Source organism: Talpa europaea, assembly GCF_964194135.1.
Source record: "Talpa europaea genome assembly, chromosome: 7".
Taxonomy (NCBI): domain Eukaryota; kingdom Metazoa; phylum Chordata; class Mammalia; order Eulipotyphla; family Talpidae; genus Talpa; species Talpa europaea.
This window is the reverse complement of record NC_140074.1, coordinates 105,434,729-105,447,504: the sequence shown is the minus strand read 5'-3', so window position 1 is coordinate 105,447,504 and position 12,776 is coordinate 105,434,729. Positions and strand designations below refer to the sequence as shown.

The window sequence follows — 12,776 nt, the reverse complement described above, 5'->3', positions numbered from 1 at the left end:
TATTAGATAGCACACTTACAGACTTTGTTTTTTCCAGAGATGACTACCACGAGGACGGATTCTGCCAGCCTTACCGGGGCATCGCCTGTGCGCGCTTCATCGGTAACCGCACCATCTATGTGGACTCCCTCCAGATGCAGGGGGAGATTGAGAACCGTATCACAGGTAGGAGCTGCAGGCCTGGGGGCAGTGACCACATCTACAACTGTTACGTTGGTTGGTAGAAAGTCAGAGCCCTTTTTAGGAGCACTTGCAGTTGCTGCCATGGTTCCCATTTGTTTGTTTAAGTTGGCGAGTACAGATCACTCAGGATGTACTTCTGACACACTCAGTCAGGCCAACACCTTGGGTGTGAAGCCCTGTCCTCACGACTCTGCTATGAGAGCCATGCGCCCAGGGCTTCCACCTGCCTGGCTTCTCCTTTCTTCTACCTTCCCTGAGTCTTGAAACTGTCTCAGAGCTGCACTGGGTTGAAAGGTGCACAAGTCTGACTTCAGCGATTTGGAGGGAGGTTTGCAGGCCACGGGAGCGCTGCGGTGGACTCAGACTTGTGTCAGCCTCTGTTTCTAGGAAACAGTCAGGTCTCCAATGCCTGCTTCCCAGCCTGAGGAATAAAGCTGATCACTCAGAATTGAAGCTTCTCTTTCAGATTTCCCATCTCTGGGTGAGAGCCCTCAAAGCTTCACCTTCACACATTGGCATCTTCCTGGGGAAATCCCTTAAGAAGTGAGAAAATGAATTAGACACAAGTCCTGCAAAGCCCATCTCCCGTGTCTACCCTCCTGCCCTCCCTGCAACACCATTTGCTGTCCTCTCCTGATTCTCTAAGGTGCAGGGCAAGTCTTGTGAAGGTGCAAGAGTTCCGGCACCTCAATCTAACTGGGTCCTGTACATGACAGTTCTTGACCTGTGCGGCCCTAGTGCTAGGCTCCCTGGGAGGTTATGGTGAGGCTTGCAAAAGGGCTCGCAAAGCACTGCCCTATATGGAGCATGAACGGATCCATGGGAGAAATTCATGTCCGTGTCCCTGAAATGCCTTTCTGCTTTTAGGTCACCCTGGCCTTATCCTTCACCTCTAGGTCTGGAGGTCGAAAGTCATTGCCATGAAAGGTCTATCTGGCCCGTGGTTGCAGACCCATGAGGACAGACCTAGGTGTTCAGTGAGAAAGGGACGATAGCTGTGTGGGACCTGGAGCAACCTCAGGGGGTGCCATGATGGTCCCAGGGGAGGAAGTTTGGGAAAATGTTGGTATCTGACATAGGAAAGGCTCTGTGTGCCATTTGAAGCAAACTGGTCCAACTTTTTGACCACAATAATCAATAAAACATATACTTACATCTTGACTTTGTCAAACATACATGCATTTTGTAGAACTAAAATGAGTTGGAGGAAACATTCACCCTTAGCAAAAGCAGTGCACTCAGGATTTTCCCTCTAGTTTTCATTTCCTTAAACAGAAAATTGAGGGCCTCCTCACTGGTGCAGCGGGTTGGGCGCAGCGCTGTGAAGCTGTCCGCAGCCTCTGCAGTGTGGGTTCGTTTCCCAGCTGAGGGGGGAGAAACCCACATGGCATGGCAGACCTCTCCTGTCTCGCCTGCTGCTCCCCTCAGCAGTGTGTTTCAGTCTCTCTGCCTCTGGTGAATTCTCTCACCCTCTCCGTGCCTCTGGCCTGTACCCAGTTCTTGTATAAATAAATATATCTTAGAAAAAAAAGAAAAAACAGAAAATTGATCACAGCTCTTAAGATGACCTCGCCGCCTGACATCCCCTGTTCTGCTCTCATCATCTTGTAAAATGCTAGCCGCATTCCTCAGATTTAATTTTACCTCCCACTAATTGGCAAACATGGATTCATGGCACAAGATTGTACCTCAATTATTTCTCTAGGGATTGTTTAAAGGATTAAACAACTCATATCTCAGCCAGCTGATTTTATAGCAGTTTTTAGATAAACGTTTAGAATGAGGATACCCTAGATTTGTTGATTTTTGAAAAAATAAATTTGAGCTTGCTCTAGATTGACTGACTTGTGTTTAGAGACCTTGTTGGTTATGAAGTGGAGAGTGTGCTTGTGACATCTGGTTTCTGGGATTCTAGAGGCTTTGGGGTGGCTGCACCCCAAGAAACTTCTAGAGTGATAGGGTGTGACAAAAACCAGGACATGAGTTGTTGGGTCTCCTCAGTACCCAGACCTGCACTTTCAGAAATAACTCCTCAGCAATAACCCCTCAACATTCAGCGGGGAAGGAAGAGAAACCTTAACTAGGTCAGCTGTGACCTCCCTTGACAACCCAAAAGAAAACAGGGTTTGACTTTCTTAGATAATTCTTTCTGCTTGTGGTCAAGCAAGCAATCTCCACAGCCTCTCCTGGTGGTCACCAACTCCCCAATGATAGAACTGAGCTGGGTTCCAGCCTGGATTTTGTGAGAGGTCCTGCATATGAACCACCTACTCTCTGTAGGCCTCGATTTTCATGTTGGCCCAGAAAGGAGTTAAGGCCAAGAGGAGTAAGGACAGTGTGATCCGCTGCATGTTGAGTGCCAGCTCAGGGCACTGCTGTAGACACAGCCTGTTTGACCCTCCTGGACCATTCACCTGGTGCTACTTTATAGGCTCCGCGTGGGTTTTTATTCCACAATATGGGGTCTCAATATATCACTCAACAAAGAAAGGAACAGGCCCAGAAAGGACCCAGTAACCAACTCTCCTGTACCAATAACGCAAAGCCAGTGCCCGGCTCTTGCCTGGTGCCTGCTGGGCCTCGTGGGAGGTTGGATGCTTGCGTGCAGCGCCACCTGCTGTCCACTCCTAATTGGTACTACAAGTCATGGTAAAGCCCAGACCCAGGGACTAAATTCCTACTACTACTATTTTCTAGCAGAAAACAGCAGGCTGTGCAGGCCTCTCTTTCTTTAGCTTTCCCAGATCAAATCGCTATAAACAGGATTTTTATGGGCGCAAATGGGTGGGGCTCGTTCCTTTGAACCCTCATTGGGACAGCCTGCAGGAGGGGGCTGGAGGTGCCTACGCGCCTGCTGCAGACAGCCCTGCTCCTGCTCACTTGCCCAGCCTTGTCTTGGCGGCTCCTGCTCTCCGTCTGCACTTCAGGCATCAGGTTCTTCCTGTCTTCTGACTCATTCTCATCACACTCCATCCTGTGATGTCTTTCCCCTAAAAAGCAAACCAACAGACCGTGGCTCCAGACACTGCTCCTCCAGCCTGCTGCTCTGCTTCCCTCTATCACAGCTCTCCCACAGGCAGCCTGCCCCTCTCCCCACTCTGAACACCCTGCAGCTGTTCTGGGGCCCTCTAGGGGAGGCGTCCCTTTGTCATCTTGCTCCTCCTCCCACTGACTCTGAACTGGTGGCCGGTCTTCCTGGCATGTCTTCATCTTTGATGTGCATGCTGTGGCCTGCATGCTGCTGGGCCTTCCCCTGCAGACCAGGGATGTGGGGGACCAACTGTCCTCTGTCCCTTCTCTTGTGTGCCTCCTGCAAGCCCAGCTACCGACCCCTCACCTGTTCAGAGCTGGTTCTTAGAAAGTGACTTTGGGTCAGAAATTGGAGTCCTCTTGCCAAAGAAGACGCCTGGCAGGATGAGACTTTCAGCTATTTTTCTTCTTTCTTGGCCCACTTTTGATGGAGTGGAGCCCTGGAGCCAGGGCCCTTCTGCGTGGAGCAGACCAGGGCTACTCACTTGCTGTGGGTCCTGTGGTGGGTAGGCCTCTCCTTGGTTGGCCTAAGGTAGGGGACCTTATGAGGATCGAGGGTGTGAGTTGGGGCCAAGGGTGCCTAGAAGGTGAGGGTGTGGGAGCTGGGTGCCAGGGATACCAGGTGGGGGGGGGAGACAGGGGCAGGAGATGGGGGCCAGAGGGCCAGGTGGTGTGAAAGGTGGGTTGTTTGCACCCATAATGGGGGTGAGGAAGGAGGAGGAGGGGCCCAGCTCTAATTCGGTCTCGCGATCTCCACAGCTGCCTTCACCATGATCGGCACCTCCACGCACCTGTCAGACCAGTGCTCGCAGTTCGCCATCCCGTCCTTCTGCCACTTCGTGTTCCCACTGTGTGATGCGCGCTCACGGGCGCCCAAGCCCCGGGAACTGTGCCGGGACGAGTGCGAGGTGCTGGAGAGCGACCTGTGCCGCCAGGAATATACCATCGCGCGCTCCAACCCGCTCATCCTCATGCGCCTGCAGCTGCCCAAGTGCGAGGCGCTGCCCATGCCCGAGAGCCCGGACGCCGCCAACTGCATGCGCATTGGCATCCCAGCGGAAAGACTGGGCCGCTGTGAGTGCCGGGTTCCAGCAGGGTGGTCCTGGGGGGCTGAAGAGGACGCGACCCAATCTAGTGCGGGTGGGGCAGCTTCTAGTCACAGGTCTTGAATTTCCACAGCCAGATGCCATGCCTATCTATAGAACATGGAGCCTCTGCTCCAGCCCCAGTGGGAGTGATCTTACTGCCTATCTACCCTGCAGGCTGTTAGGAGTCTCAGGAGAGTCAGGGTCAGCTTCCAAACCTGCCTTGGGAAACAAGCACCTAAAGGCTTTGGAAAATGTGTGGATTCTCCCCTCCTCCCCCGCTTCTTGGAGCCTGTCTCTGAAACTGTCCCCAGAAGGCTGGAGGATTCTTAGCCTTGGGCTGGCTTAGATCGGGAGATGGTGCAGGTCCAGCCTGGTGCGAGCGTAGGAAGGACCCACAATAACCAGTCATCACTGTAGGAGGAATAGAGGAGCCCCCCCTTCTCTGCAGGAACATGGGAGCTAAGTGATGAGTGGGAGTGGGGGACACTTAATTCTGAGTCTGAGGCCCAGGAATGGCCTATTTGTCGGTCCCAAAAGGACCGGAGCATGTTCCTTGCACCCCCACTTTCTGCCAGCAGATGGCCCCACTTTCTGGAGATTTAGCCAACCCTGCCTGGGCAGCCCTGGCAGGTGACCTTGCCCTGGGAGAGAACACACCCTACAGGCGGTTCTGCCAACCCCTTCAAGGAAAAACACCTGCTCTTGTTACCAGCTACCTCAGGGCTGCAACCCTCCTGAGGGGTGAGGTCTAGATGGGAGACTTCCTATCTCTCTATCTCCGGGGCTGTACATACTGGGGGTTGCCCGTAGGGGTGCAGCAGAGCTCCCCACCCTGGTAGTCAGAGCCTGGTGTCCAGGCCCCTGGCAAAGGTGCAAACACTGATTTCCTGAGGATGAGCTCCCGCACATGGCTGGAACACTCGTCGCCTTATACAGTCATGGGTCACTTAACAATAGGGCTACATTCTGAGAACTTCATTGTTAGGCAGTTTCACTGTTGTATAAGCACCAGAGTGGAATTGCACACGCCGAGATGGTACAGCCTACTGTACGTCCAGGCTTCATGGCATTGGCTGTTGGGACCACCGCCATGTATGTGGTCATTGTTGGCCGAATGCGGTGGTGCTGCACATGTCTGTATTACAGGTGAGCACTGCACCCTCTGGTGCTGGGCTGCAGATTTACATGAGCTGATATTGGGGCTGTTCTTAGAACAGCGCCTCCTTGTGGTGAGCATGCCCGAGCTTGTTGCGCCTGTGCTCCCCAGGCTTGGTTGGGTGGCCTGCTTGGAGGGACTCTCTCTCTCTGCTGAGCTGTCTGAGCTGTCTCCTCCTGAGTAGTAAAGGGGACCTGAGATTGTGGACCAGACCTGGGAGTTTATCATCCTTCCTGCTTCTAGCACAAGTGAACTTGAGGTTGAGTTGATGTCCCCATTCTGGATAAAGGAGTGCCTGGTGGTTCCCAAAGGTGACTTCAAGGTCACAGAATAACTTCTAATAGATTTTCTTCTCCTTATATGTCACGGTTGTGTCTCAAATTTAATTTGTGGGCTTGCAATTTTATTAAGTCAATACTTAATAAGTTAATAAAAATGAATGCTGCTTTTCTTGGAAATTATATAAAATCCTTCAGTCTTTGGGAAGTTCCAGTTTGGGTCCAAGTGGTTTAAGTGGCCCACTATGCATGCAAAGTGGTTTTGTTATCCTGTTTCTTTTTGGTATGGTTGAAAAAAGGAACCCCAGCGGGACTTGAACCCCAGCTGATTGAACCCCAGCGGGAAAGGTTCTTGACTTCACGGCCTCCTAACGCCTCCTCTCTCTCAGACCACCAGTGCTACAACGGCTCCGGCACGGATTACAGAGGCACAGCCAGCACCACCAAGTCAGGACACCAGTGCCAGCCCTGGGCCCTGCAGCACCCCCACAGCCACCACCTGAGCAGTGCAGACTTCCCTGAGCTGGGCGGGGGGCACGCCTACTGCCGGAACCCCGGAGGCCAGATGGAGGGCCCGTGGTGCTTCACGCAGAATAAAAACGTACGCATGGAACTGTGTGACCTTCCCTCTTGTAGTATGTATTCTCTCTCTTTTTTTTAAAGTGTTGACTGTTGAGTGCTCTTTGTGATGACGGGGGGCCAGGAGCCTGGTAGCCCGGGCCCCAGCCCACCTCACCACCGTGCCGTTTGTTTTAAGGAAAGCTGTTGCCGGTTTTAAAAGTAGTATTGCCTCATTATAGGACATTTTAAGTTATAGAAAAGTCTGCAGAGTAATATACAAATCACCCCACTTGATGGAGACCGTGTTTACATTCTGGGGTCCCGCTGTCTACCCCTTTCCATGGATGGCCCTGGGATGTTCCATTTGGCATCTTGTTTCTCCATTAACCTTGTCACATAGTATTTCCCAGAACTAGTAAAAATGCATACCATTACTATGACAGCCACCTGCTCCGCCAGAACTTGTAGTTAGGGGCACCTCTGCCCCCCCACCCTTGTTTCCCACTCTGCTCAGCTCACGTGGGCGTGGCCAAGTGAGGAGAGAATAGGACTTAAATCTGGTAACCATTTCCCCTGTAATTTCTCTGTTAAATTTTGAACAGGAGAAGAGTGTTGTTAAGGGTTGCAAACCTTACAGACATGATTATTTCTGTATTTCCGTCATTTCTATCTCACCATTCTAGTCTGCATGGGATCTGAGCTCCGCTGCCTTCTTACTCTTACATTTTGGAACCTGGAGGCAGAGGTGGAAAATTCCTGTGAGAAGGCTGATAAAGGGAGAGGAACGGGTGAAGCAAATCAAGGCTCACATTTTTCTGGAAACTTCCCGGCAGTGCGGGGTCTGGTGTGTCTCCAGCCTGCTGGTGATGGGAGTGAGATCTGGTGTTCGTGACCTGAAGTAATTTGGCAATTCCAGAGTTATCGCTCCCTTTAAGTCAGCACTTCACACATACACTTTTAAGAATGTGTGTTCATTGCAGACAGATTGTCTTGCTCTGTGGAGTGCTACAGTTGTTTAAAACAATTTCCTGCCAGGAAGGGTGTCCACAGGATCCTCTAAGGGAGAAAACACGCTGAAGGGCAGTAGCTTCCTCCGTCTCTCTTCCCTCTCCCCTCCCTTCTGTGACCTCCTCTCCCCTTCCCTCCCCTCTCTCTTTATAAAAGAAACAATGAGGGGCCTCCCTGGTGGTGCAGGGGTTAAAGACAGTGCTATCAAGTTATCCATGGCCACTGCAGCACCAGTTCCATCCCCCATCCCAGCTGGCTGGCTAGGGAGCAACCCACATGGTGCAGCAGACCTCTCCTGTCTCGCCTGCTGCTCCCCTCAGCAGTGTACTTTAGTCAGTCTGCCTGTTCTGTTCCCCACTCTGTCTCGGGTGAATCCTCTCCCCCCACACACACCCCTTTGGCCTGTACCCCAGCTCTCCTGTGCATGAATAGATAGGTCTTTAAAAAATAATTTTAGAAATGTAGTGAGCAATATGTATATTCTTTGACCTAATGATTCCCTGAAATCTTGTATTGCAGAAATACTTGTACTCATAGGGTAGAAAAGCAGAATCATTTTTAATAGTGAATAAGAAAGAGACTAATTTTTTTTATCAGTAGGGTTGGATTGGACACTTGAAACACATCTATACCATGGAGCAGTGTCCGGCTATAGAAGAAAGCCCAGGATTCTGTTTAAAATTCTATTTTAGGAAATTATCTAAATCCCTAATTCTGTATGTCCAAATAATTGCTTGGCTGTTATTTCATGGTCAAATTGAAATACACATGAAAAATAAAGTGAACAACCAACCTGTTAGCAGTAGCATAGCCTTTGGTGAAATGGGCTATTAGGAATATTCACTGTTTTGTTTATTACAATGAATAATAAGCATGTGTTCTGTGGATAATTTTTAAGATGCTGGTGAAATAGTCATCCATGTTTGGATAGTGCTCACACGTCTGATCTTGACTTGAGGGGGGAGGGCAGTGTCTCCCCTGAGGGGGCAGCATCTCCCCTGAGGGGGCAGCATCTCACCAGTAATGAAAATGGAGCTGGTGACTCCTGTCCCCACAAGGGCGCGAGAACCATTTGCTTTGTTTTATCTTATTTTGGAGGCCAGAGGGATATATTGGGTTTTGGACAATGTTTTAGGTTTTTTTTTTTATTTTTATTTTTTAAACCACGGGAGACAATTGCGGGCATTTTTAGAACCGAATCAGCTCTTTCACGGACCTCAGCGAGCAGAAATCACTTGTTTGCTTCAGATAGAGAGCTCATTAGCCCACTAGTCATGCACCCTTGGGCCCATGTTGGTATTGGGAGGCAGCTTTTGGAGAACTCGCCCCCCACATCCCCACAGTGGAAGACAGCTCTGCTGCCTTAAAGCACGGAACCCCCAACGCTAACCCCTTGGTGGGGACAACCTGCCTGGTTCCTGAGGTCTGCTGCTCCGAAAATCCTGTAGAGGGAGACAGCACGCCACTCTTCACCCTGGGGGGGGAAACAACAAAAAACACAAAACCTTGTCGGGAAGCCCCAGACAGCTTGTACATCTACTGTCACTGTTCAGGAATTCTTGTTTCTGTCCGTGTTGGATTGGGTCAGCCTCACCAGCTGCCAGGGCTCTTTTAATTGCGTTTTTAATTGGCATCCAGACGAAGATGCTATCATACAAAAACGTGGAAAATACTAAAATGTTGAATGAAGAATCGTTTCTAATCCTAGGAAGGAAGGAGGAGGGTGTCAGATGTGTTTCATCAAGTTCAGTAAAGATGAAATAAGACGACGCCCCCATTTCTGATGGTGTCTGAGATTAGGAGGACCTGCACTGGCGACTTTGACTAACAAGGCCTTTTGAGATCGCACTAGTCCTCTGTTTCATTTTGTGTGCCTGGTGGGCGGTTGTCGAAGTGTCACAAGGTACAGGAGGATGAGCATTTGGGGGCATGTCCCCCAATTTTTAAAGTCTGTGCGCAGGTTTGTCCCATTGTGCAACTTATCTTGATCGTCCACTTGTCTTTAAATATTTGAGTTGGGGGTGCAGTGTGCTGGTGGAGAATGTTGAGTGGAAAGGGGCATGCTTTCAGAAAACTCACCAGCTCCTTACTCTCCACAGGCCCCCAAGACAGCAGCAAGATGGGGATTCTGTACATCTTAGTTCCAAGCATAGCCATCCCCCTGGTCATCGCCTGCCTCTTCTTCTTAGTCTGCATGTGCCGGAATAAGCAGAAGGCATCTGCCTCCACGCCCCAGCGCCGCCAGCTGATGGCCTCCCCCAGCCAGGACGTGGAGATGCCCCTCATCAGCCAGCACAAGCAGGTCTCTCTGCCCACATGTTGCTCGGGCTGCTCCTCCTCTCCTCTCGGGGGTGGTTACCCGATGTTATGGGTCTCTAGTTACTGATAGACAGACGTCTCTTCTGCTGTCCTTCGCTCTGCCATTTCCTCTCTGACATAGCTCAGGACTGATGCCCCTGGGAACTCGATGGCAGCCTCAGAGCTCACAGCCGCACAGTTGATGGGCCGCCTCCTAGAGCAATGCTGCTGTCTTGGCCGCAGCTGTCCCCACAGGAGGACATTATAATAGCAGTTTGGGGAGAATCATCCAGGCTTTGAAGGGGCTCTTCAGGGTTTTCGGGGGAGATGACTGATGCCTGTTCTTTAGACAGCAGTCACTGAGTGTTTTCTGGGTGCTGGGAAGGCTCTATTGGGGAGGATATGGAACCCCCTGGGCTCAGGGAGATGAGGCTGGCTGCACAGAATGGAGAGTCTAATCAGGAGGGGCTCGAAAACAGGCCCATTGAGGTGCCTCCTTCCAGCTCGCTCCCTCAGCGACCAGGTTCTGAGAAAGACATTACGACGCTAGGTTGCGCTGCTGTTGGCAGTGGTGGCTTGACTTGGTTAGTGGGTGCAGCTCAGGGAGCAGCAGGAAAGGCCATAGGTGGGGGTACAGCAGGGGGGCACAGGGTACTTTATGCTGGCACGTGGCATGACTAGGTGAGTGTGTGAGAGTGTGAATAGGCATGTACACACCCACACTCTGCGGTGGCATTTCTGCCATACGTCGGAAATAACTTGGCAGGCAGGTGGGGCCCGTTGAAGGTTTCAGGCTGCCTTTTGCCTGGGCTGGGAGGCTGAGTTTGGGCAGGGGTGGGGAATGTGGGTCCTTGGGGGCCATGCTGTCCCCCGCCTGCCTGCTCCCCTCCCTGTCTTGGTGACAGAGATGTTTCACTGGCTTTTCTTCTCAGCAGGCCAAACTCAAGGAGATCAGTCTGTCCACAGTAAGGTTCATGGAGGAGCTAGGGGAGGACCGGTTCGGCAAAGTCTACAAAGGCCACCTGTTTGGTCCGGCCCCAGGGGAGCAGACCCAGGCTGTGGCCATCAAGACACTGAAGGACAAAGCGGAGGGGCCGCTGCGGGAGGAGTTCCGGCACGAGGCCATGCTGCGGGCGCGGCTGCAGCACCCCAACATCGTCTGCCTGCTGGGCGTGGTGACCAAGGACCAGCCACTCAGCATGATCTTCAGCTACTGCTCCCACGGTGACCTCCACGAGTTCCTGGTCATGCGCTCACCGCACTCGGACGTGGGCAGCACGGATGACGACCGGACAGTGAAGTCCGCCCTGGAGCCCCCCGACTTCGTGCACGTGGTGGCTCAGATCGCCTCAGGCATGGAGTACCTGTCCAGTCACCACGTGGTCCACAAGGACCTGGCCACGCGCAACGTCCTGGTGTACGACAAACTGAATGTGAAGATCTCGGACCTGGGGCTGTTCCGGGAGGTGTACTCGGCCGACTACTACAAGCTGATGGGGAGTGCGCTGCTGCCCATCCGCTGGATGTCCCCCGAGGCCATCATGTACGGCAAGTTCTCTGTGGACTCGGATATCTGGTCCTACGGCGTGGTCCTCTGGGAGGTCTTCAGCTACGGCCTGCAGCCCTACTGCGGCCACTCCAACCAGGACGTGGTGGAGATGGTCCGCAGCCGCCAGGTGCTGCCCTGCCCGGACGACTGTCCCGCCTGGGTGTACGCCCTAATGATCGAGTGCTGGAATGAGTTCCCCAGCCGGCGGCCCCGCTTCAAGGACATCCATAGCCGGCTCCGGGCCTGGGGCAACCTGTCTACCTACAACAGCTCGGCACAGACCTCGGGAGCCAGCAACGCCACACAGACCAGCTCCCTGAGCACCAGCCCCGTGAGCAACGTGAGCAACGCCCGCTACGGGGGCCCCAAGCAAAAGGCCCAGCCCTTCCCGCAGCCCCAGTTCATCCCCATGAAGGGCCAGATCAGACCCATGGTGCCCCCTCCCCAGCTCTACATCCCCGTCAACGGGTACCAGCCAGTGCCTGCCTACGGGGCCTACCTGCCCAACTTTTACCCTGTCCAGATCCCGATGCAGATGGCCCCGCAGCAGGTGCCCGCCCAGATGGTCCCCAAGCCCGGTTCCCACCACAGCGGCAGCGGCTCCACCAGCACAGGGTATGTCACCACCGCGCCCTCTAACACGTCGGTGGCGGACAGGGCGGCCCTGCTGTCAGAGGGCACTGAGGACGTGCAGAACACCCCCGAAGATGTGGCACAGAGCCCCGTGCAGGAAGCGGAGGAGGAAGAGGAGGACGGCTCCGTCCCGGAGACCGAGCTGCTGGGAGACAACGACACTCTGCAGATGGACGAGGCTGAGGTGCAGCTGGAGGCCTGAGGGCAGCGGGGCCGGGGCGCTCCAGGAGACCTCTGCCGCCTTAGAGGGCGAGCCCTGGGTATTGATGACTGGCTTGCAGGTTCTTCACGGGAGGTTTTGTCATCCTGTCCTGCATAGAGCTGCCACTGAGGCCACCGTGTGATTCGAGGGGCCTGGCCAGGTGGAGGTGGCCAGCAGCAAGGGGTGCCCCCACTGCCTGCATTTCCCTGGGGTAAACTGGAGGTGGGCAGTATCTGTGCTTCAAGGGAAAAGAGGTGGCAGCTTCCCTCCACTTTGCATATGAATCCCATCGTGCAAACCTCTGAGAAAACAGGCCTGCCAAGGTGGGACCTCCGGCTCTGTGAATCCTACCTGCCAGCCTGTTGGCTGAGGATGAAGAGGCTGCTCTTCTCTGTGTGCCCTCCTGCCATTAATATATGCCTCTTTGGCTGCCAAAGACTGATGGGAACTGGGCACTGCCGCCTGCTGCCTGCCTGGGTACAAGAAAAAGGGGTTTCTTAGGAGTTCCCCGATTAAACTGTGCCTTAAAAGAAACCAACATGATTTTTGTATTTTTGTGAAGTGATTTTAACGATACTGCATATGTCTTTTGCCCACTTTCTTGGTTTCTTGGGTTTAGAATGTTCCAAGGGAAGCAATATTGTACAGAGCACAGTATTGTTATTTTTTTTAATCATGTACAGACCTTAAATGTAATTTATATGGTTTTTGTATGCCATTTCCATTGAAGTATTTTGAGCTTTAAAATAATGACTTAGTAATTTAAGTGTTTACGTTCCCCACTTTGGGA

At 52.7% G+C, this 12,776-nt stretch overlaps 1 protein-coding gene across 2 annotated transcripts in view; it reads left to right on the top strand.

Annotated features, from left to right (window-relative positions):
* The window catches only part of ROR2 (receptor tyrosine kinase like orphan receptor 2), a gene marked incomplete at both ends in the record, with an annotated part of 168,080 nt that extends 156,094 nt beyond the window's left edge, over positions 1-11,986 (top strand). Inside the window, 5 exons of one of the 2 annotated variants that reach the window (XM_084239397.1) lie at positions 38-165; positions 3,973-4,287; positions 6,125-6,370; positions 9,404-9,606; positions 10,538-11,986. In XM_084239397.1, coding sequence (XP_084095523.1) covers positions 38-165; positions 3,973-4,287; positions 6,125-6,370; positions 9,404-9,606; positions 10,538-11,986 — 2,341 coding nt within the window. Of the gene's footprint in view, positions 1-37; positions 166-3,972; positions 4,288-6,124; positions 6,371-9,403; positions 9,607-10,537 lie in introns of those variants that run through there. The other variant, XM_084239398.1, reaches the window with a different exon arrangement.
* Between the last annotated feature and the right edge of the window lie 790 nt (positions 11,987-12,776).